The 24,406-nt window shown below is 47.2% G+C and overlaps 1 protein-coding gene across 12 annotated transcripts in view; it reads right to left on the bottom strand.

Annotated features, from left to right (window-relative positions):
* The window catches only part of dtnba (dystrobrevin, beta a), a 705,977-nt gene that overhangs the window by 63,832 nt on the left and 617,739 nt on the right, over positions 1–24,406 (bottom strand). For 7 of the 12 annotated variants that reach the window (XM_038800081.1, XM_038800088.1, XM_038800079.1 and 4 more), the window contains 2 exons: positions 12,209–12,368; positions 1,462–1,551 (listed from right to left, as the gene is read on the bottom strand). In XM_038800081.1, the coding sequence (XP_038656009.1) occupies positions 1,462–1,551; positions 12,209–12,368 (250 nt within the window). Of the gene's footprint in view, positions 1–1,461; positions 1,552–12,208; positions 12,369–24,406 lie in introns of those variants that run through there. The other 5 variants (XM_038800084.1, XM_038800086.1, XM_038800087.1 and 2 more) reach the window with 3 other exon arrangements.

Here is a 24,406-nt window from a genome sequence, read left to right as displayed (position 1 = left end):
TAAAAATTGTTTTTTAAAGTCAATTCTATTCCATCTCCCATGTGCATACCCCAATCTTTATTTAACCCTGTGTAAAATGATAATGATAATTAGTGCTTTTCACTTACTGGTTTTTCTCATGTGAGAATTCTTCAATCTGAATGGTTACTCCACCTGGATGCTCAGGGATCTCCCTTTAGATACTGACAGAATACAATTGATGCCATAATGGGGCAATTGACAGCGCGGAACCCGGTAAATCATTCTGGGCAGCTTTCTTCGCAATCAGTAGCGAGTGCCATCCAGGCCATTGTTACTACAATATGCTAGTATTCAACGTCAGTTCTTGCTGTCATGTGTAAGATGAGACTCAAAGTAAATCTGTGTTATACAGCCTATAAATCAGGGGTGGGCAAACTTTTCCGTGCAAGGGCCACATTCAGAAATTCACAATTTTAAAGGGCCGCATAGTATATTAATTAATAGTCCCGGTTGTAACCAATTAGTGTGCGGCATATACCTCAGCGCTTCCCCCGGCGGCATCCTGCCTTTAGCCCTCTTTTTCTCTACCTTTCAAAAATGGCGCTTCACCCGGTTATGATTCTGGGCGCCTCATATAGAACATAGAACAGTACAGCACAGAACAGGCCCTTCGGCCCTTGATGTTGTGCCGAGCAATGATCACCCTACTCAAGTCAACGTATCCACCCTATACCAGTAACCCAACAGCTCCCTCCCCCATTAACCTTATAAAAAAAAACATTTAAAAAAAAAAAATTTTTTTTTTATGACTTGATCTTGGTGGGCCGCATAAAGACCTTTGGCGGGCCGCATGCGGCCCGCGGGCCGTAGTTTGCCCAACCCTGCTATAAATGGAAAGATAGCATGGTATTTGTTCGAAAATAGATAGTGTCAAACTAAATTCGGAAACCTATTTTGTTGCAGGTTTATCTCCCGTTGCTTAATATGTTCAAGAAATGTCAAGGCCAATTTGATTTCAGTTACTAATATCTTAATTTGGTTGAATTGAGACAACTGTCAGAGTGCACAATACCTTTAGAACAAGAGTCATAACTGAGTATAGATGTAAAGGTGTTCCTTTATGTGTTCTGCCATTGGGCACATCCTGTCATTGGGTGCTTTAAAAAAAAATAATTGGCTTGAGAGGAATTTGATTCTAAGAAGTTTGAAAGGTTAAAAGGCCGTGTCTCAGCACAAGGAATGAATAAAGACCCATTTCTCCTACCAGCAGAGTAGGGAGGTATATCAATGTTTCTCAATAGTTTAGAGACTTGCATCAAGTGGGATCACATCTCACATTATGCAAATCAGTGCGTTTTAAGGAATCTACAATCAAATTTTTCAAAACAAAATACTAATCCTACTGAAGATCAAGTCCACAATCAGAGCATTTAGTTAAATCTTCAGGTTAGCTAGAGAATTAGCCCAGGTTCCATGGCCAGTTTCAACCTATGTCCCTACCTGAATGGAGCTCCTTGACCAGCGAGGACATTGTGTTTGTAATGGAGTCAGCTGCCACCAGCAAATCATTTCGTAGGTTTCTGCGGGCTCCTGTACAAAATGAAAAAAAATCTGCAGGTTCAGGCTGGTGTACAACCTACATCACTCATAGGATTTTCTGTGCAGCAGGAGATTACCATCAGAGCTTCTGCAGGATATAAACTGAAGACTGCGTTGGATTTCTCAAGATTGGATGGTACAGTGGGAAAAAACAGTAAAAATGGGGTGGAGGGACCAACACTGAATTCACACGGATGAAAACTCTGCGGGGAATTTTCTTCCTCCCCCACCCACCCCCAAGGAACTCAGACACTGAAACCTTGACTGCCAAGTGGCATTAAAAGGGAGGTCAGCTGGTTTCCCTGCCTCTTGCCTCTACGCTATTAACCTCAGCTGTCATTATCAGAAGAGTGGCAGTACATCCTGGGGCAGCTGGATAAAGCCTGCTAGAGCCACGTTTAGAAGGATAGAACCCAACTGTGGTCTGTGCTACCTCATGTTTAATCCCTGTGGGGTCGGCCTCTGGCGACCATGTCTTCTGTAAAATATCAACAACATTTCCCTACCTTCAGGCACTCCTGTCCTTTAATGATGTGCCTGGCTCCTTATGGTGCCACAGTGAGAAGTATACCTTGGGACAATAATCCAGTCCTTGTGTCTGAATGCCAAAACATTCCACAAGGAGCAGATCTGAAATCCCTGACCTACAACAAATTTGAGGAGATAGATAGAAAGATGTTTTATAGTAGTGGGATGAAGGGATATGGGGAGTGGGCAGGAAGAGAGATCAGGCTGAGATGAGATCAGTCACAATCATAGAATTTACTGTGCAGAAGGAGGCCATTCAGCCCATTAAGTCTGCACCGGCCCTTGGAAAGAGCCCTACTTAGGCTCACTCCCCCACCCTATCCCCATAACACCATAACTCCACCTAAACCGCACATCTTTGACACCAAGGGACAATTTAGTATGGCCAATCCACCTAACCTGCACATCTTTGGACTATCATTACTCATAAGGCAATCCCTGATCAGTTTCTTGCATTGTACTCTATCCACATTCCTCTCCCAAGCCTCTCCTGGCTTCTCTTCGTAGTCATGAACATTCTTCTGAAACCTCCCTCATCTCCTTTTCCATCTCCAATAATAAATGCATTGAGCTCGTGGACTTTTTTGTTAAAAGGTAAAATTAATTCATTCAGGGTGTCTCTACTGCTTTTCTCAGTCCACTGGGCCCTTGCCTTAACTCTAAATTTGCATCTTTCTCCAGATTCTCTTCATTCTCCCCTGATACCTTCTCCAAAGATCATTTTGTCCATGAGACCCACCATTTGTTCTCTGGACCCCATTCCTGCTAAACTGCTGACCACTCAATTTCCCTTCCTCGTTCCTATGTTGGCTGACATTATTGACATTTCTTTATTCTCAGTTGCTGATCTCTCTCCTTCATACCTGCCATCATCACCCAAGCTTGAATCTTCTGCTAAACCCTTGAATCCGTTACTTTCTCCCATATCCGTGCCCACCTTTTTCAGCACCGTCTGAATCACTCTAGTCAGGTTTTGACACCCATCACATTTCCAAAAACAGTTCTTGCCAAAGTCACAAATGACAGCCTAGATGACTGTGGCAATGGTATTCCTCCTCGTCTTTCTCAGCCTGCTTGCCACCTTTGACACAATTGATCACAAAATTCTGCTTCAATGATTTGCTGGCTGGGTCTGCACTTTCCTGCTTTCATTCTAACTTATCCTGTTGTAGCCAGAGAACTATCAATAATGGCTTGTCATCGTACTTCTGCGTTGTTACCTCTGATGTCCTGTAAGGATCTAACCCTGGCATCCTCTAATTCGCATTTTCTTTCTGCCCCACGGCGATGTCATCCAAAATCATGGCATCAATTTCATGTATGAATTGGCAAAACCCAGTTCTATCTCATCTCCACTCTCATGATCCCTCCTCTGTCTCTAGATCATCTGATATCCACTAATGGATGAGCAGAGATTTCCTGATGGACCCAGTCACTAACTGTTTCCTTTTCCCTAGTATCTGTCCAACGCTGTTTACAATCTTGGCATTAGATTTGACTCAGAGATGAATTGCCTGCGACACATCCACACAAAGACTGTTTGTTTCCATCTCTGTAACACTGCTTGACCTGCGGGAGGGTGGATTGTGGGAAGGTGCATAAAGGGCCATGCTGCAACCTAAAATTAAGACAACCTCCCAACTAAGGATGGCACGGTGGCGCAATGGTTAACACTGCTACCTCACGGTGCCGAGGACCTGGGTCACTGTCTGTGTGAAGTTTGCACATTCTCCCCGTGTCTGCGTGGGTCTCACTCCCACAACCTAAAGATGTGCAGGGTAGATGAATGCTAAATTGCCCCTTTATTGGGATAAAAAGTATCCCAATTACTGGGTAAGATCAGCAGGATGGCAAACCGAAAGTGTGCCAGAAAATGGCTTTTGTGAGGGGAGATACGAGCGACACGAGTGAATGCATAACTGAGGAGTGACAAGTAGAGTGGATTGGCCGGCTGACAGACATCCCAACAGCAAGCCCGACGGTTAGCTATAATTTGGAACCATCACACGGACAAGACTGATGCCGAGTAACGGGTCGTCACCAATCAATCCGATTCTTCACTGAATTGAACCAAAGTCTTTCAATCAACTAACCTTAAATTGAGTAGCTTTTCAGGATCACCCACCAATAGATTCAGTCCCCATTTCTGTAGAAAGCCTAGCACAGATACCCACCCTGCAATCCTTTCACATAGCCATGCTCTCCCTCGGTCCACTCGTTGGAAGGAGCATTTGGGAAGCCAAACACCAGGTTGGAGAGTTTATGCATCCATCCAAAATGTGTTTGAGGGATGATACGGTTTGGAGAAAACCATCTCCTTTCTTTCTTGGTCTGGTGTCGATCTTCACCTGCAGCAAATCTTACTGCATTTACTGGATTAAACCTGGCTCAAAACAATCACACTCGGACTCTTTCACAACAGCTACCGAAGGAAAATCCTCCAACACCCCCCCCCCCCCCCCCCCCCCACCCCCGCGAAAAAAAAGATCTAGCATCGTAAGTGAAAATTCTAAAAGAAGCCTTCTGGAATTTAAAATTGTATCCCTGTATTTTACTCTCTCTGTTTAGTTTACAGTAATGTTCTGGACTCATCTTTCCCAACCATTTATTAGCAAATACTTCAACTTCTCCTGCAAGATTATTTTTAAGATTAAGGGCTATTAAGCCTAAATTTCTGTAGTCTTTCTTGTGTTAGTCATGGCTCAGAATCTACATCAGACAGATGGTTGTAGTTCAGCTCCATAACTAGGCCAACATCCCAATGTCATACTGCAGGGTGCTTCCCTGTTAGAAATGCTGTTTTCTAAATACCATGTTAAATGGAGGCTCTGCCTCTCATTTGGATGTAAAAGATTCCATGGGACTACATTGAATAAGAGCAGGGAGTTATCCTGATGGCCTAATGAACATTTATCCCTCAATCAACATTGCAAAAAACAGATTATCTGATCTTTATCACACTGTTGTTCGTAGAAGTTTGCTGTGCATAAATTGGCATTACAGCAGTGACTGTAGTTCATTGGCTGCAAACTACTTTGTACTCGTGCAGTTGTGAAGGTGCTAGCAAAATGCAAATCTTCTTTTTTCCATAATTCAAACATTGACATCAACCTCGTGGCTCTCCTTTGCACTTTGAATATCTCTCTACTTTCATAGTGTCATAGAGCTTAACAGCACAGAAAGAGGTCCTTTGGCCCATTGTATATGTGCTGGCCATCAAGCGGGTCCCGAAGGTCAGCCAGTTGGCAAAAGTAACTCGCCAAGACTCAACAGCATCTCTGTCACTTGCAACCTGTGACACCAAGATGGATAAGAGCAGTGATATCATGAGAACATCATCACACTCAAGTTTACCCCCAATCTCACACCATCCTGACTTTGTCATATATTGTTGTTCTTTCATTGCTCCTCGGGCCAGTTTCCTGGAATCTTCCATTGTGGAGACACTTTCACATCAAGGAGCACAGTGGCTCAGGGTGTAAGACTACCAGATGGCCAATAAATGCAGCACTGCCCATCTCCTGAGAGCAAATTTAAGAAAACATCTTGTATAATGGCTCATACAAATATTTATCAAATCTAACAGGTTGCATGGAAAGCAATATAAATAGGAAAAGGATAAGTGATTTTGTATGAAGTCAGCTACGATATTTCCTGACCAGACTTCAAGACATCAACTATAGTTTCAGTTACAGTTATTCTTCCCTCCACCTTTATAGACCAAGTCAAACCGCTCTAAGGAATGTAATGGTTTTCTCTGACCATTGAGGCCCCTGAATCAACAATTAAACAATATTTTATCGGAAGAACTTTCAGACCACACCGCACCCAATCGGTGATGCAAATAAATTGGACAATCTTTGATAGAATTACATTTATTGCTCCCTTTTAGGATTCTGGTATGCCACCAATGGGTGTTCGCAGAAGTGAGCTGAATGGGGCCATAGGTTAAAACCTCCAACGGCTGGAGTCACAAAAAGGAAGGTAGTTGTGGTTGTTGGAAGCAAGTCAGATAATACAACGTTCACCTCTCTCCTTACCATTAACTGTATGAGTATTGCTGAGTTCCCCAAATTTGAGGTCTTAACGACTGGCAATGACCAGAAGTAAACTATACCAGCAATATCAATACTGCAGCCAATCGAACAAGGTAAAGGCTGAGTATTTCGTAAGAGGTCTTACAACACCAGGTTGAAGTCCAACAGGTTTATTTGGAATCACTAGGTGACTCACCTGATGAAGGAGCCGTGCTCCGAAAGCTAGTGATTCCAAATAAACCTGTTGGACTTTAACCTGGTGTTGTAAGACTTCTGACTGTGCTCACCCCAGTCCAACGCCGGCATCTCCACATCGTGAGTATTTTGTTATAAGTGGTGTTTAAGTGTTGCATTCAGCCTTAATTAGAATTAAACTGCTTTTGTTTTTTAAAAAATAATTTTTATTCAAATTTTCACAAAATATCAATAACAGAAAATATTAACAAAAAACAAAAATATTAACAATTAAGAAAAACAAAAAAGAACAAACCGCCCCCCCCATTAAATACAAAAGGAAGAAAGAAATTAACACCGGTCATAACCAAAGAACACATGTACACGCCCCTTCAACCCAACCCACCAAATCGACCCCCCCCCTCCCCTACCCCCCCACCCCCCTCCCCATCCCCATCCCCTACCCCCCCATCCCCTACCCCCTACCCCCCATCCTCTACCCCCCCATCCCCTACCCCCATCCCCTATCCTCCCCATCCCCTACCCCCCCCATCCTCTACCCCCCCCATCCCCTACTCCCCATCCCCTACCCCCCCATCTCCTACCCCCCCATCCCCTACCCCCCCATCCCCTACCCCCCCCATCCCTTACCCCCCCATCCCCTACCCCCCCATCCCCTACCCCCCCCCCATCCCCTACCCCCCATCCCCTACCCCCCCCCCAATCCCCTACCCCCCCCCCCCCCCCCCCCGGCTTGGCTTGACCCTGGATCCTACCACCACCCTCGACACCGTGCTTGCTACCCCCTTCCAAAATTCCCCCAGCGCTGGGCATGCCCAGAACATATGGGCATGGTTTGCTGGGCTCCCCGAGTACCTATCTTAGTACACCTATCTTCGCCCCCAAAGAACCTACTCATCCGTGTCCGGTCATATGAGCCCTTTGTAGCACCTTGAACTGTATGAGGCTAAGCCTCGCACATGAGGAGGAGGAGTTCGCTCTTTCCAGAGCATCCGCCCACGTCCCCTCCTCAACCTCCTCACCCAGCTCCTCTTCCCATTTACCCTTCAGCTCCTCCACCGAGGCCTCGTCTACATCCTGCATCACTTGGTATATGTCTGAAATCCTCCCCCCTCCAACACACACCCCCGAAAGCACCCTCTCCTGGACCCCACGTGGGGGCAACAGAGGGAACCCCTCCACTTGCCACCTGGAAAACGCCCTTACCTGCATGTACCTAAAAATGTTCCCCGGTGGGAGCCCGGAATTCTCCTCTAACTCACCTAGGCTCGCAAAATTCCCATCTACAAACAGGTCCCTCAACCTCCTAACACCTGCCCTGTGCCAACTCAGGAACCCGCCATCGATTCTCCCTGGAACAAACCGGTGGTTCCCCCGTATCGGGGACCCCATCGAGGCCCCCACCTCCCCCTTTGCCGTCTCCATTGCCCCCAAATTGTGAGGGTAGCCGCCACCACCGGGCTCGTGGTATACCTCGTCGGAGGGAGCGGTTACAAGCGCCTCCAAGCTCGTGTCCACACAGGACGCCATCTCCATCCTCTTCCATGCTGCCCCTTCCCCGTCCATTACCCACTCACGCACCATCGCTGCGTTGGCAGCCCAATAGTACCCACAGAGGTTGGGCAGCGCCAGCCCCCCCCTATCCCTACCCCGTTCCAAAAACACCTTCTCACCCTCGGGGTCCCGTGCGCCCATACAAATCCCGTAATACTCCTGTTGACCCTCCTAAAAAAGGCCTTTGGGATAAGGATGGGGAGGCACTGCAACAGGGACAAAAACCTCAGGAGCACCGTCATCTTGACTGACTGCCCGCCAGCGACAGCGGCAACATGTCCCATCTTTTAAACTCCTCCTCCATTTGCTCCACCAGCCTTGTAAGGTTAAGTTTGTGTAGGGCCCCCCAGCTCCTGGCCACTTGGACTCCCAGGTACCTAAAGCTCCTCTCCGCCCTTTTTAGTGGGAGCCTACCAATCCCCTCCTCCTGGTCCCCCGGGTGCACGACGAACAGCTCGCTCTTACCCAGGTTGAGCTTATACCCTGAGAAGTCCCCAAAGTCCCTGAGAATCTTCATCACCTCTGGCATTCCCCCCACCGGGTCCGCCACATACAGCAACAGGTCGTCCGCATAAAGCGACACTCGGTGCGCCTCCCAACCCCGCACCAGTCCCCTCCAGTTCCTCGACTCCCTCAACGCCATGGCCAGGGTTTCGATCGCCAACGCAAAGAGCAAGGGACACCCCTGTCTCGTCCCTCGGTATAACCGAAAGTACTCCGATCTCCTCCTATTCGTGGCCACGCTTACCATCGGGGCCTCATATAACAACCTCACCCATCTGACAAACCTTTCCAGCACCTCACACAAGAAACCCCCACTCAACCCTATCAAAGGCTCCGCATCTAGCGCCACCACTATCTCCGCTTCCCCCGCTACCGTCGGCATCATAATAACATTCAAGAGCCTCCGTATGTTGGTGTTCAGCTGCTTTCCCTTCACGAACCCCGTCTGGTCCTCGTGGATGACCCAGGGCACACAGTCCTCTATCCTTGTGGCCAAGATCTTCGCCAACAGCTTGGCGTCTACATTTAACAGCGAGATCGGCCTGTATGATCCACACTGCAGGGGGTCCTTGTCCCACTTAAGGATCAAGGAAATCAGCGCCCGGGACATAGTCGGGGGCCTCGTTAAAGGTCCTAACCAACAGGGGACCCAGCAGGTCTGCATACATTTTATAGAATTCGACCGGGAACCCATCCGGCCCCGGCGCCTTCCCCGACTGCATGCTCCCTATCCCTTTGACCAGCTCCTCCAGCTCAATCGGCGCCCACAGCCCCTCCCCCTGCCCCGCCTCCACCTTCGGGAATCTCAGCCGGTCCAAGAAGCGTCCCATTCCCCCCCCCCCCCCCCCCCCCCCTCTGCTGGGGGTTCAGACCGATACAATTCCCCGTAAAAGTCCCTGAAGACCCCATTGATGTCTGCCCCCCTTCGCACCACATTCCCTCCCCTATCCTTAACTCCACCAATCTCCCTGGCCGCATCCCGCTTACGGAGCTGATGCGCCAGCATCCTACTCGCCTTCTCCCCATATTCATAAACTGTTCCCTGTGCCTTCCTCCACTGAGCTTCCGCCTTTCTGGTGGTCAGTCGAACTTGGCCTGAAGACTACGCCGCTCCCCCAGCAATCCCTCCTCCGGAGCCTCCGCGTATCTCCTATCCACCCTCACCAACTCCCCCACCAGCCGCTCCCTCTCTCTCTGCTCTCCCCTCTCCCTATGGGCTCGGATGGAGATCAACTCCCCTCTAATCACCGCCTTCAATGCCTCCCAGACCGTCCCCACTCGAACCTCCCCATTATCATTGGCCTCCAGGTACCTCTTGATACACCCCCGAACCCTCCCGGCCACCTCCTTGTCTGCCAGAAGCCCCACCTCCAAGCGCCAGAGCGGGCGCTGGTCTCTCTCCTCCCCCAGCTCGAGGTCCACCCAGTGCGGGGCATGATCCGAAATGACTATTGCCGTATAATCGGCATCCTCCACCCTCGAAACCAGCCCCCTGCTCATAATAAAGAAATAGATCCGGGAATAGGCCTTATGCACATGGGAGAAGAATGAAAACTCCCTGGCTCTCGGCCTCGCAAACCTCCAAGGATCCACCCCTCCCATCTGGTCCATAAACCCCCTCAACACCTTAGCTGGCCTCCTACCCGTCCTGGTCCGGGATCGATCCAATAGGGGATCCAGCACTGTATTGAAGTCCCCCCCCCATTATCAGGCCCCTCGTCTCCAGATCTGGAATGCGGGCCAACATGCGCCGCATAAAACCCGCATCGTCCCAGTTCAGGGCATATACGTTCACCAGCACCACCCGCTCCCCCTGCAGCTTGCCGCTCACCATCACATACCTCCCACCGCTGTCCGCCACCATATTTGACGCCTCAAACCACACCCTCTTTCCCACCAGGATCGCCACCCCCCGATATTTTGCATCTAGCCCCGAATGAAACACTTGGCCTACCCATCCCTTCCTCAATCTGACCTGGTCCGCCACCTTCAGGTGCGTCTCCTGAAGCATGGCCACGTCCGCCTTCAGCCCCTTCAGGTGCGTAAACACAGGGGCCCGTTTGACCGGCCCATTCAGTCCCCTCACATTCCAAGTTATCAGCCGGATCAGGGGGCTCCCTGCCCCCTGCCCCCTCCCCCGCTGACTAGCCATAACCCTTCCCCTGCCCGCCACTGGCCAGCGCCCCCCGCTCGGAACATTCCCCACGGCGGGAAACCCCCATCTCGACCGCCCCTGCTCCAACCCCGCCCCTATCCACCCTCAGCACGGGAAAAAGCGCTTTCCACCTGCCCGACCCCGCCTCCTCTAAGGCAGCTCCCATTGTCGGCCCAAGTCCCTCGCGGGGCCCCAGCCCCCTTCCCACCATCAGCTCCCCATACTACAAATCTACCCCCCACCCCGAGCCCATCCACCGAACCCATGCAAAAAGACAGTGCCCCCGCCCGCCATGAAAACCACACAGAACCAGCATTAAACAGAAAGCCCCCCTCAGAAAATAACAGTTACATACAGACCCCCCACCCAACCCTCAGTTTGAGCCCAACTTCTCGGCCTGCACAAAGGCCCACGCCTCCTCCGGGGACTCGAAGTAAAAGTGCCGGTCCTTGTAGGTGACCCACAAACGCGCCGGCTGTAACATGCCAAACTTCACTCCTTTGCTGTGTAGCACCGCCTTCGTCCGGTTGTACCCGGCCCTCCGCTTAGCCACCTCCGCACTCCAGTCCTGGTAGATCTGCACCACCGTGTTCTCCCACCTGCTACTCCGCTCCGTCTTGGCCCACCTGAGCACACACTCCCGGTCAACGAACCGGTGGAACCGCACCAGCACCGCCTGTGGCGGCTCATTCGGCTTGGGCTTCCTTGCCAGTATTCTGTGGGCCCCCTCCAGCTCCAGGGGCCCCTGGAAGGACCCAGCTCCCATCAGCGAATTCAGCAGGACGCCCACGTAGGCTCCCAAGTCCGACCCCTCCAGCCACTCCGTGAGGCCCAGGATCCGCAAAATTTTCCACCTCGACCGGTTCGCCATCTCCTCGAACCGCTCCTGCCACATTTTGTGGAGCGCCTCATGCATCTCCATTTTTACCGCGAGGGCTGAGGCCTCATCCTCTCTTTCAGAGGCCTGCTGTCGGATCTCGCGGATTGCCACCCCCTGGGCTGTCTGAGTCTCCAGCAGCTTGTCAATGGAAGCCTTCAATGGCTCTAGCAGCTCCACTTTGAGCTCCCGAAAGAGGTGCTGGAGAGTCTCCTGCTGCTCCTGCGCCCACTGCCTCCATTCCTCTAGGTCTCCGCCAGCTGCCATCTTGTGCTTCTTCCCTCTCTTTTTCTTAGGCGCTGCCACCGCTCGCTTGCTTGCCCCACTCCTGGTCCAGGCCATACACCGATGGGGAACTGCTGCTGACTCCTTCCTACGTCGGGAATCGTCGAAAAAGTGCCGCTGGGGGCCCTAAAAAGAGCCCAAAGGTCCGTTCCTGGCTGCCGAACGTGCGGCTTAGCTCCGCATAGCCGCAACCGGAAGTCTTAAACTGCTTTTGCTGCACATTCTTGCGCATTGGTAGTCCTTTCACAAGATCCCAGCCAAGGTATATTTAAAGTCCCAAATTCTCCTATTTCCATGTATTGGAAATTGGCAATACAATTGGCTTTGGCAGGTTCTTTGTTTTTACAGATATTGTGATATAAAAAGTTCTCTCCTTATAATCAGCAATTGAAAAAGATATACAGTATGAAAAACACATTTCTGCAATTCTTCATAGTATAGTAAATACAAATGGAAAAAAAAGACAAAGCCAGCTTGTATAGGCAGCTAATATTTGGTAAAATTATCACTTACCCTGTGCAAAAGCTTCTTGCACATCTCCTCCAACCCCAGACAATGAGTCTTGAGGACCATGGGTTGGTGTGGAGCAAGCAGAGGTTGACCGAACGGGCATTGGCATGGGTCGGCTGGCACTATGGCTAGGCGATGACCGAGGAGAGCCAGCGGCTTGAGCCTGCACAAAAAGAAAACAGAATAATGTATACTTCAAAGCCAGTTTGTAATATTTAAAAAATAAAATAAGTTATGTCATCCTTTCCCAAAACAATTTGTCAAAACTTCAGCAAATATCATTGGAAAGAAAACACAATACATTATCACCACTTTCATCCTTCAACTAAACAGGATTCCTTAAAATGACATTTCAGATTTTGTCATGCATTACACTTGTCATTAGTTCTCAATATTCTTGGTGTACAAAAGAGCAAAGATCTATTTGGAAACATTCTCTAAAAAGTATAATGAGTGATGCGCTATTACTGTTGCTGGTTATTTAATCTGGCTTACAGAACCACAGATTCAGCAAAAATATAGAAGCTACCTCTTCGTTAAACCGCATGATTCATTTGAATGAGCGCCATTCTACAAGTGGAGTGCGAGACCCCCAAATTCAAGAAAGGTTATCCACCTGACTCGTGTCGCACATATTGATAATTTATGATAAAAACTAGTTCACTAATCATGTTTTCATGCCAAATACCTTGAAACAAAATAGCCCATGTTCCAGTCAAGCATTAGGAAAACCCTGCCGTTTATAATTCTGGCACCCATTTCCCTCTTTTGGCCTCACATTTTAATGTTCTAGTGCAGTAGGGTTTTGTTACTCTTTAGCATTTGAAGCACAAACATCAGAGCTAAGAAGTCCATTAATTGTGTTTGTGGAACCAGGCTAATAGCCTTTCTTAGGCATTAATAGAACCACAGAAAAAGCGATTGCAGGGCTGTCTCATGGCAACGGCTGAAAGACCCACTTTGTCAATATATTCTCTGCCTCAGGCATATGGAAATAGGCCAGGTAGCAGATGGCTAGCGGGTACAATTAGTCTCATTTTGCTGTGGCAGGCTGAAAAGGAGTAGCTAATAATTCCGCTCACCTTTCACCGGGACTACTGACAGACGTAACAGCTACTTGTTGCTGTAAACATTGTTGCTGATTGAATTGTTTGTCTGCCGATGATCACAATGTGCAGAGGACTTTAAAGGAATAAACAGACGTGACCTATGGTCTTAAACAATCTGGTTATTAATAATTCTTCGGGGTCACGGCATCACTTTTGTGCCATAAAAGAGATTTTCAGCTTCTGTAAAGTTGTTGAAAACTATGTATAAGTATCTTAAGTCTACCTTAAGAATGGTAATCACGTATAGCAAGCCCCAATCACTTCACACTAAAGATGAGTTACTACTGAAAACACTTCATGTTAATCCACAATTCAAATGGATCACTGCCTTTGAAAAAAAGAAAACAAACTGCTCTGATGTAAAGTAAATGGTTGTTTACGAAGGACTGGTATAACTACTGTGCCAAAAACTTTCCAGAATCAACTGTGGACTGCTTAAAATAATCTGGATGAAGGACTTTGGAAAGCAGCTTTATTTGCGGACAGAGGACGTAGCAGCATTTAGCAATTACAAAATAAACAAAAGAAAATTTAAATGTATCTGCACACAATAGGCTGAATATTCTAACACGAATAATTAAGTGAATGTTGGAGTCTGTAACCTACTTGAGGGGCTTCAGATTGTATTTCATGTTGAACTGTCTATACTTTGTTTATAGATCATCTGAATCATACAATTGAACCCATAATCACTCTAGGGTATCTATTACTTGTCTAGTTTTCAGTGTGAGGCATTGTCTGTGCAATAATTGAAATGCAGACTTCTATCAGAGCAGTGAGAAGGCATCATAATTGATCACATTAATTCAGGTCAAGATATGAAAATAAAAATCAATCAGGATTTCTGTTCAATGTGCTATCTCCAACTGAAAATTTCAAGCACGGGAATTAGCTTGTGATACCTGCCTCCCCATAACAAACATATGTATACTCTCATCAATTTGGAAGCCTAAATCCTGCAAATTTCTCTCCAATATACACACCACCCGAGACTTGGAATGCCATTCCTTCAATGTCAATGGTGGGGTATTATCATACTTGAAAGCAATGCAAGGGTTAATGAAATGTATACAGCCACTAGAGGGAGCTAGTCCTATGAGTATATAAGGGATGAGACTGAGCCTTGTGGGACAGAAGATTAGAGAAGATGGTGAGACATGAGAGAGAGTGCAGTTGCATATTTGAGCGTTCTGCACTTAGAGATAGCATAGTTTAATATAGAAACCTTCTACTTTAGGATTGTGAACGAATTTTAGTTAGTAGTGTAAGAAATTTATAATTTTGTTCGTTAACAAATCTTTATGTTCTTTATTCAACACTATGCATCCAAGCCATCCAGGTAAAGCAAAATAGAGAACACAGCAAATGGGCCAAAATCCTGAAACTTCCTTTCTAGTATTATGGGTGTTACAAATCATAGATTGCAGTGGTTCAAGAAGACAACTCCCCACCGCCTTCTCCAAGACAATGAGGAATGGGCAATAAATGCTGGCCTAGCCAGTGAAGCCTGCATCCCATGAAGGAATTTGAAAAAATGAAGAATGAGCTGTTCAGATGAAATACTAGAGATTCACTTTTTCCAACATAGCAGTAATTTGTACCTACAAATTAAAGATTAAGTGACAGAAGCTTACATTAGGTTATGGTTATTGAAGGTACACGCCAGAGTTTTAGCATTAAGTTGACAAACCAATGCAGTACTGAAGATGCACTGCATTATTTGGTCGGCCATCCCACAGGTGCAATGCTACATCAAGGCAAAGGCCTACTATTCCAATGATTTAAATCAAGTATTAAAGATTCCGAAGTACAATCTGAAGAGCGGGTATTCTCCTGGTGTCTTAGCCAACACTTTCTTCAAGCAATACCACTGAAAGCAGTTTCCGGTTGGTCCATTTATCTCAGCTGTTTTTGTAAAAATATTGTTTTTTGCAAAACACGTGCCACATTTGCCTACATAACAATGATTGCACTTCAAAATAATTCATGGAATGAGAAGCACAATGTAATAAGGTGGCAGGACAAAAGAGGAGACACGGGGGTGCTCATTTGAGCTGGCATGCCAAATATCCAGCAAATATCCACCATATTCAGCAAGTTACAACTGAGTTGGGCTGGTCATGTAGCCAGAATGCCTGACACTCACTTACCAAAGTGAATCTTCTGTGCAAAAATTGAGTGTGGGTTGCACTCTCATGTGAGTCAAAGGAAGTGCCGCAAGGACATTCAAAGACCTTCATGTAGGAGTTTTGATATCAACTTTGAGTCCTGGGAGAGGATTGCTGACCCTGGCTCAACCAAATCAAAAATGGGGCAGCTTTGTTTCAAAGCAAATTTTAAAGGTAGAGAAAATAGAAGAGGAAATCCCGAGTCAGAAACTTGTCCAACCTCAATCATCTGCAGTATCCTGCTCTTTTTGCAGCAGAACCTTCTGGACACAAATCAATCTTAGCAGTCACCTACATACTCACTGGAACACTACCAAACACCCCAGATGATGAACATGGTCATTTTCACCTTGAGAACACACAACAATAAAGAATAAACTGCTATAGAAATGCCAATCTTCCTTAAATTTATTAAACATCCTTTAACATAACAAAACGTTCTATAAGACACTTCATGGAGGAATAAATTGGACATGGTTGAGGGTCACAATGATCATGTATTTGGATTCAAATAGATCCACTATCTGCTTGATTTGTATTGTGGCTCCGTGAATAGATAGTCTAACAATAGTTGGTTCCCATGTCAAGTGGAAAATTATGAGCTTTTAAGGAGTGGGAAACAGTTATAGACCCAGAAATGTTGTTCAAGGAGGTGCTTTATAAATGGAGATTGGCACGTTTACTTGAGTGAACCATTGTAGCTCATTACTATGCCACCTTGAAAGTTAAATAACTTTCAAGACTACATCTTTTAATTTAATTTTGCCAAAGGAAATACTTTGAAAAATAAACGGCAGCATATGTATATTTTGTGGAACGGTTTGCTGTGATTCCTTCTTTATGTTCTACATTTTTCGCTTGTACTGTAAAGTATAAATCTAACATTATGCACAAATTGTGCAGGCATGCCATCTCAAACATCAATAACCTCATTCAAAATAACATGGACTTTTCTGTATTATTTCAAGATATGCTTCTGTTAGTACAGTTTAGTTTATCATAGAGAACTTCCTGCTTAAGCAAGCAATGATAACTCACAATAATTAAGTTTTGTTCCACCTGAAAGATCTTGGATTGATTGGCCCAACCAGAATATCAAACCAGATTTTCACACTTTCCTTATTAAGTTAATTAGTTACAGGTTACAGTACTCAATCTAAATGTCAAGGCAAGTCAGATGGTACAAACAAAAAGAGCCCAACATTGCCAAACTCGTAAATCCAACATCTTGAAACCCTTCACATTTTAAATCAAAACCAGCTCTTTTTATGGGTACAGATCTGCTACAATTGCATTCTGAAGACAAATATGAAGCCACCCGAGCTTTATTGTCTGTTGCACAGCGACCTGCTATTGTGTGAACATTCCGGCAGCAATTGTCCAAATTGCTCACTTTACTAGCTGTTATTGGAGGATATGTCCATGACATGAACACTGAGGTTTCATTAATTTTCCTTTTGTTTTTGCAGGAGGAGCTTAACCAGGGGTTTAAATATCTAAAGTTGTCATTCTTACCTTCCCCAGTTTACAGTAGTGAACATGTAGGCTGCTATCTTCATTTAACTCTGCACTATCAGTCAATACTAGATACACAAGCTTGTAAAATTTGAAGACGCTGTTAATGCTTTTTTTTTGGCACTTTTAAAGACATGGTGGGTGGAAGGCCATGATTGAATTTCCATGAAGATTTTCCCACACCACCATAATTCTGTTTTGCATAAATTCTATGGTTTATCTGTCAAGGTAGCACTGGACAAGTAGAACAGGCCTAGAAATCCACCCCCATTGTGTTCCAACTTTGAGGGACATACCTCTATACCAGGATTGACTTTTAGAAATGCTAATATTAAGAGTTGGTTATCAACAGTCTATGAATGTTAACTATGTTTTTGGGGAGAAATTATGTGATTGGAATTATTCAATGGTCACATTTTGAACATGGATAGCCAGACACTTATCATTGTGCTCTCTGATGAGTCCAGTGTTAAACATGGAGATTTGGAAGGCGGCAGGAATTGCAGAATTCTGGAAACGTCTGGAAGAATTTTAAAGAAGGGCCATCTGTTTCACAGGGAGAGGGGTGCAGTTGGCTGGGAGTTGTAGGGAGGAGGGCGAGAGCAATTTACACAATGATCCAAATTCAAGAGTGTAAGAATGGTAAATATGTCAAGAGGATATTATTGTAACTTATATTTAGATAGCAGTTTTTAGCATCGTAAAATGGCCGAAGAAGCATTATCAAACAAAGGTTGGCAAGGACCATGTGAGGAAATATTAGGGCAGTTGATCAGAAGCATGATCAAAGAGGCATTTTTAAAAGCATTGTAAAGGAGGAGAGAGAGGTAGACAAATGAGGCAGTTTAGGAAGGGAAACTCAGCATTTAGCACCTAGGAAACTGAAGGCACCGGCTACTTATGATTAAAATTGGGAATGTGCAAAGTACCAGAATTGGAGGACTGCAGAGGTGACAGACTAAGAGAAGTTAGAGATAGGGAAGAACGAGGCTATGGAGGGAACTGAAAACAAGGTCAAGAATTTTAAAATTGAGGCATTGTCAGACCAGGGTTCAAATAGGTCAATGAACAAAGGGATGTTAGGGGATCAGCCCTCGATGCGAGATAGGGGGCCCGATCAAACCAAATGGGAACAGAGTCCCATAATGAACGTGTTTAGCCGTGTGTTTCCCGGTGCTTGCAGCGCCTACAAACACCTCGCTATCTAACGCCCACCTGGTTAGATATGGGGCCTCAGTGGAGAACATGCACCCGACGCCACACTCTGCCACATTTTCTGCACTGAGGAGCCCCGCTCCCAATCTCACAAGCTCCCAATGATCACTTCCGCCCCCAGCCCCAACTCACTATAAGGGAGTCCTCAGGCCCTTCTGCATCTCCCACACATGGACAGTGCACCCCGCAGCCTGACACAAGGGCGTGAAAAATGGTAGCTTGGCACCTTTACAGTGCCCAGCCTGGCAATGCCACCTGGGCACCTTGGCAGTGCCAGGGTGCCAGGTTGGCAGTGCCAGGGTGCCAGGTTGGCAGTGCCAGGGTGCCAGGTTGGCAGTGCCAGGGTACCACCCAGCCCAGAGGGAAAGCACCTGGGAGCCTTAGATGTTTTAACAACATCATAAATTCCACCGTTTAAAATAACTAATCACAAACTGGAAAAATGAGTGCAGCCTGGATAGTGTGAGATTTACACTATTTCAACATTAGATGTATTTGAACATTGGCATAGGAATAATTTTGGGATTATTTTCTGTTCCTCTATTCATCAGCAAATGGCACTTGTGTAGGAGACCCCTATGAGTACCGTTCCATCTAATCCCCATTTGTGGAGACCAGTACTGAACCTCGTTCGCCCGAGCTCTCCAAGGTGAAGGGGATTGATCCGAAAGCCTTAGTTACCTCAGGAAACTGCATATTAGAGTGAAACTAGGTGTTTTACTCTAATATGCAGATTATCCAAAAAGTGGCCCCGTCCACAATGCGATATGGCTTCACAACGCAGTGTCTCGCTGGATCAGATTTTGCGAAGCGTAGCGAGGCGGGTAGATCTCCCATCTCGGGAGCGGGATCTCCCATCATTTACCGTGCTGTGGCTCGCTGCTTTTCAGCCGCAACGTGGTTGGTAGATCGCGCCCAGGGTTTCGGACGAACTCAAATTCATCTAAGAGTGGTAGACGGAAGACTGGCCAGGAGTGGATTGGAATCTTCAATAAGGCACTTTTCTTTACGCTCAGTTAATTGGAGGGAACACGGCATTTGAAACATAATTGCACAGCTTCTTCTTACAGAAACAGCTTTATACTTCCAAATAAAAAAATAGAAATCTAAACATCAAACGAATTACTGATGTCCTGTAAGGTAAATGAGTAAATTAGTAGGTGGTAGTTAAAACTGGGTTTTGACCTGTAGACAACACTTTAGTTATCTCGGCAGGGTACCACTGCTTTCTGGTCTTCCATACCTTCAATGAATGGATAGTTTTAAAAGTTTAAGTAGTAGTAAATTAAAACAAGGTGGCATACAGTGAAAGTTTGGTGAGGAACTCAACAAGAGAATAATCTCAAACATCATTGATGTTTTAACGACATCATAAATTCCACCGTTTAAAATAGTTAATCACGAACAGGAAAAAAATACTGCAGCCTGGATAGCGTGAGATTTAAACTATTTCAACATTGGACGTATTTGAACATTGGCATTGGGATGATTTTGTGTTCCTCTATTCATCAGCAAATGGCACTTGTATAGGACAGGAAAGATCTGAAAGAATGGTGGGTGAGGCGGAGAGAATGGCAGTGGTGGGACCAGAAGATCCCTTTTCCGGCCAATGGCAGGCCACCTCCACAAAACACGCTGTGGGGAAAGGTGGAATCCCACCCATGGCTTTTCATGTCTATCCCCCCATTAACATTTCAATAATTAAAAGTTCTAAAAAATGATAATTGTAACAAAAAAAAAGCACTCGAGGACTTCTGGTGGAGGCCATGGTGTGAGTGGTCGCACATTTGGCAGCTCCCGCTTGTGGCGGTGTTCTTGGACTTTTCCCCCGATTAACGGGCAGATGTTTTGATGGAAAAAAGGTGGAGTGGTGGAGGAAGAGTTTAATCCACCGGTGGATGGACTCGTGGACCAGAAGTGGTTTTAGGCAAAAGGAGTTGTCGGAGCAAGAAACTTTTCCTGTGACACAGGGAAAGATGGCGCAGGGCAAGGGGCCAGCCCTATATTCTCAATGGTCTATGGAGCAGCTGGTGGACATCCTGAATGAGATGTTCACCCAACAGAGAAAGGAATCTCTGAAGGACCTGGCGAAGAGCGTGGAGCGTCAAAGCCAGGTGATCCAGAAGGTGGAGGGGACGGTGGGGGTGCACGAGGAGCAGCTTGCTTCGTTGACGGCCGAGATAGGGGCGTTGCGCAATACCCAGAAGCGGCTTCAGGAGAAGGTGGAAGATCTGGAGAATCTCCCCCAGATACAGAACCTGAGGACTGGGGGGTTGCCGGAGGGCAGTGAGACAGCGGATGCTGGCACGTATGTAGCCAAAATGCCAGAGCAGTTGCTGGGAGAGGGGGGTCTTCAAATTGATCCTGGAGGTGGATCGGGCACATAGGGCACTAATGAGGAAGCCGCAAGGTAACGAGCCACCAAAGGCCATGGTGGTACGGTTGCATCGGCTCTTTGATAAAGAAAGGATCTTGAGGTGGGCCAGGCAGACGAAGCGGTGTACCTGGGAGGGCAACGAACTTTGGGTGGACCAGGAGCTGGGTGCGGAGCTGGCAAAGAGGAGAGCGGGCTTTAACAGAATGATAGCTGCTCTCTTTAAGAAGGGCCGTAGTTCGGGTGCTGTACCCTGCCCGCCTCTGGGTGACCTACAATGGTGGGGAATATTATTTTGGGATGCCGGGGAAGTGATGGTATTTGCGAGAGACAATGGACTGACAGGAGAGGGAGAACATTGAACTTCGGTGGAGGTGTTTGGGGAAGTTGGTTCTCCCTGTCCCCCTGGCCGAGGAGGTCGGGATGTGGGTTTCCCCCCCTTCCCCCCCCTTTTTTGTTTTTTCTCTTGGGGTGGATTGTTTGTTTTTTTTTTCTGTGAATGTTATGACTGTAACGTCTCCCTGGGAGGACAGGGAGATGGGGGTGAGGGAACCTTTGTTGGGGTTTTTTTGTTCGTGGACTGCACTTGGGGCTGCTTTGAGGGGATGGGGAGGGTCATGGGTGAGTGCATTCGGTTCTGTTTTTTCCCTGGGGCTATTTTCCTTTGTTCTTCTGCGTTTTTTCTATTTGTCTTTGATTGTTGATATTGTTATTTGCACCATGGTAGTGTGTGAGCAGGGCGGGGGGGGGGGGGGGGGGGGGGGGTTGTCAGAGGGGGTTAGGATACTAGGTGCCATAGTTGGGGGCTAAAGGCTAGCTGGGCGGGCTAGTACACAGAAGCGCAGTGATGGGTAAGCAGGTGGTTAGTGTGTAGATGAGGGTTGGAATTGTTGCTCAATGTGTTTGGGGGGGGGGGGGCGACTGCTGACAGGGGAGGGACTTTTGAAATATGGTATGAGGGGGGTTGATGACGGTGGACAACTGAAGGCGGGCCTGGTGGGGTGTGGGACGCGAGCCGGAAGCTGGCCCAGGAGGGGCCATGGTTGATCGGCGGATGGGGGAGGGTGGTGGGGAGAGGAGGAGGAGGCTGAACACATGGAATGTGAGAGGGTTGAATCGGCCGGTCAAGAGGTCCCGCATGTTCGTGCATTTGAGGATCTTAAAGGCGCATGTGCCATTCTTGCAGGAAACGCACCTGAAGATCGGGGATCAAACCAGGCTAAGGAAGCGGGGTCCCAGCGCCCACAGTGGAGGTTGGATGTGGAACTGTTGGCAGATGAGGAGGTTTGTGAGCGGGTGAGGGCTGCGATTCGGGGATATGTGGAGCTGAATGACACGGGTGACGTTTCGGCCGCCATGCTATGGGAGGCAATGAAGGCAGTGGTGAGGGGAAAGTTTATTTCAATACGGGTGCAAAAGAAACAAGACGGTGCGGGGGAGATAGCGAGGTTGGTGGAGGAGGTTCTGCAGGTGGATAGAAGGTATTTGGAAGCCCTGGAGGTGGGGTTGTTGAGGGAGCGGCAGAAACTCCAGATGGAGACTGGACTAATATCTATGGGTAAGGCGGTAGGGCAGCTGAGGAAGGCCAGGGGAGCAGTCTATGAATACAGGAAGAAGTCTTACAACACCAGGTTAAAGTCCAACAGGTTTGTTTCAAACACGAGCTTTCGGAGCACGGCTCCTTCTTCAGGTGAATGGAAAGGCTTGTTCCAGAAATGTTTATATAGACACAGTCAGAGATGCCCCGGAATGCGAGCACCTGCAGGCAATCAAATCATCAAAGATGCAGAGAGAGAGGTAACTCCAGGTTAAAGAGGTGTGAATTCACACCTCTTTAACCTGGAGTTACCTCTCTCTCTGCATCTTTGATGATTTGATTGCCTGCAGGTGCTCGCATTCCGGGGCATCTCTGACTGTGTCTATATAAACATTTCTGGAACAAGCCTTTCCATTCACCTGAAGAAGGAGCCGTGCTCCGAAAGCTCGTGTTTGAAACAAACCTGTTGGACTTTAACCTGGTGTTGTAAGACTTCTTACTGTGCTCACCCCAGTCCAACGCCGGCATCTCCACATTATGAATACAGGGACAAGGTGAGTAGGATGTTGGCACACCAATTCAGGAAGCAGGAGGCGGCGAGGGAGATTGGAAAGGTGAAGGATAGGAGGGGTAGTATGGTCTTAGACCCAGTGGGGGTAAATAATAACAATAATAATCTTTATTGTAACAAGTAGGCTTACATTAACACTGCAATGAAGTTACTGTGAAAAGACCTTAGTCACCACATTTCAGCACCTGTTCGGGTACATGGAGGGAGAATTCAGAATGTCCAATTCATCTAACAGCATGTCTTTCGGGACTTGTGGGAGGAAACCGAAGCACCCGGAGGAAACCCATGCAGACATGGGGAGAATTTGCAGTTTCCTGTGTTCGGGGACTTTTATAAGAGACTATATGAGTCGGAACCCCCAGCCGGGGTGGACAGAATGAGGCATCTTTTGGATGGGCTAGAGTTCCCTAAGGTGGAGGAGGATCTGGTGGAGGGGCTGGGAGCCCCCACTGGGCTGGTAGAGGTGTTGGGAGGGTATGGGGGCGATGGTCAGCGAGAGCATGCCCTCTACCTGGAAGCCTCAGATGAACTTATATCTGTGGTCACCATTGCAGATGTCAGAGCAGCCTTCTCGAAGGTCAACCCATGGAAAGCCACTGGCACGGATGGGGTACTCGGACGAGCATTCATGTCTTGCGCGGATCATCTGGCGTGAGTATTCACAGACATCTTCAATCTCTCGATGCAACAGTATGTGCTCCCCATCTGCTTCAAAAAGACAACCATCACCCCTGTACCAAAGAAAAGCCAAGCAGTGTGCCTTAATGACTATCGTCCAGTGGCTCTGACATCCATAATTATAAAGTGCTTCGAAAAGTTAGTCATGGCACGAATCATAGCCTTGATTTGCTCCCGGATTGCCTAGATCCACTACAGTTTGCCTACCGCTGCAATAGGTCCACAGCAGAAGCCGTCTCCTTGGCCTTGCACTCAACCCTGGAACACCGAGATAACAAAGACATCTATGTCAGAGTCCTATTTATTGCCTGCAGCTCAGCCTTCAAAACCATTATTCCTACGAAACGCATCTCCAACTACGTGGCCTTGGCCTCGGCTCCTCCCTCTGTGACTGGATCCTGAACTTTCGAACCCACAGGCCACAATCAGTAAGGCTAGGCAACAACACCTCTTCCACGATCATCCTCAACACCGGTGCCCCACAAGGCTGTGTCCTCAGCCCCATACTATACTCCTTATACACTAATGACTGTGGCTAAATTCCCCATCAACTCGATTTTCAAATTTGCTGATGACACCATCGTAGTGGGTCGGATTTCAAACAATGATGAGACAGAGTGCAGGAATGAGATAGAGAATCTGGTGAACTGGTGCCTACGACAATAATCTTTCCCTCAACGTCTACAGAACAAAGGAGATTGTCATTAACTTCAGGAAGCATAGAGGAGAACATGCCCCTGTCTACATCAATGGGAACGAAATAGAAATGGTCGAGAGTTTTTAAGTTTTTAGGTGTCCAGATCACCAACAACCTGTCCTGGTCCCCCCCCCATGCCGACACTATAGTTAAGAAAGCCCACCTATGACTCTACTTTCTCAGTAGACTAAGGAAATTTGGCATGACATTTACGACTCTCACCAACATTTAGGGATGCACCACAGAAAGCATTCTTTCTGGTTCTATCACAGCTTGGTACGGTTCCTGCTCTGCCCAAGACTGCAGGAAATTACAAAAGGTTGTGAATGTAGCCCAA

This window comes from Scyliorhinus canicula, chromosome 6, assembly GCF_902713615.1.
Source record: "Scyliorhinus canicula chromosome 6, sScyCan1.1, whole genome shotgun sequence".
Classification (NCBI taxonomy): domain Eukaryota; kingdom Metazoa; phylum Chordata; class Chondrichthyes; order Carcharhiniformes; family Scyliorhinidae; genus Scyliorhinus; species Scyliorhinus canicula.
The sequence above is the reverse complement of the archived record's forward strand: the minus strand, read 5'-3'. Positions and strand labels throughout refer to the sequence as shown.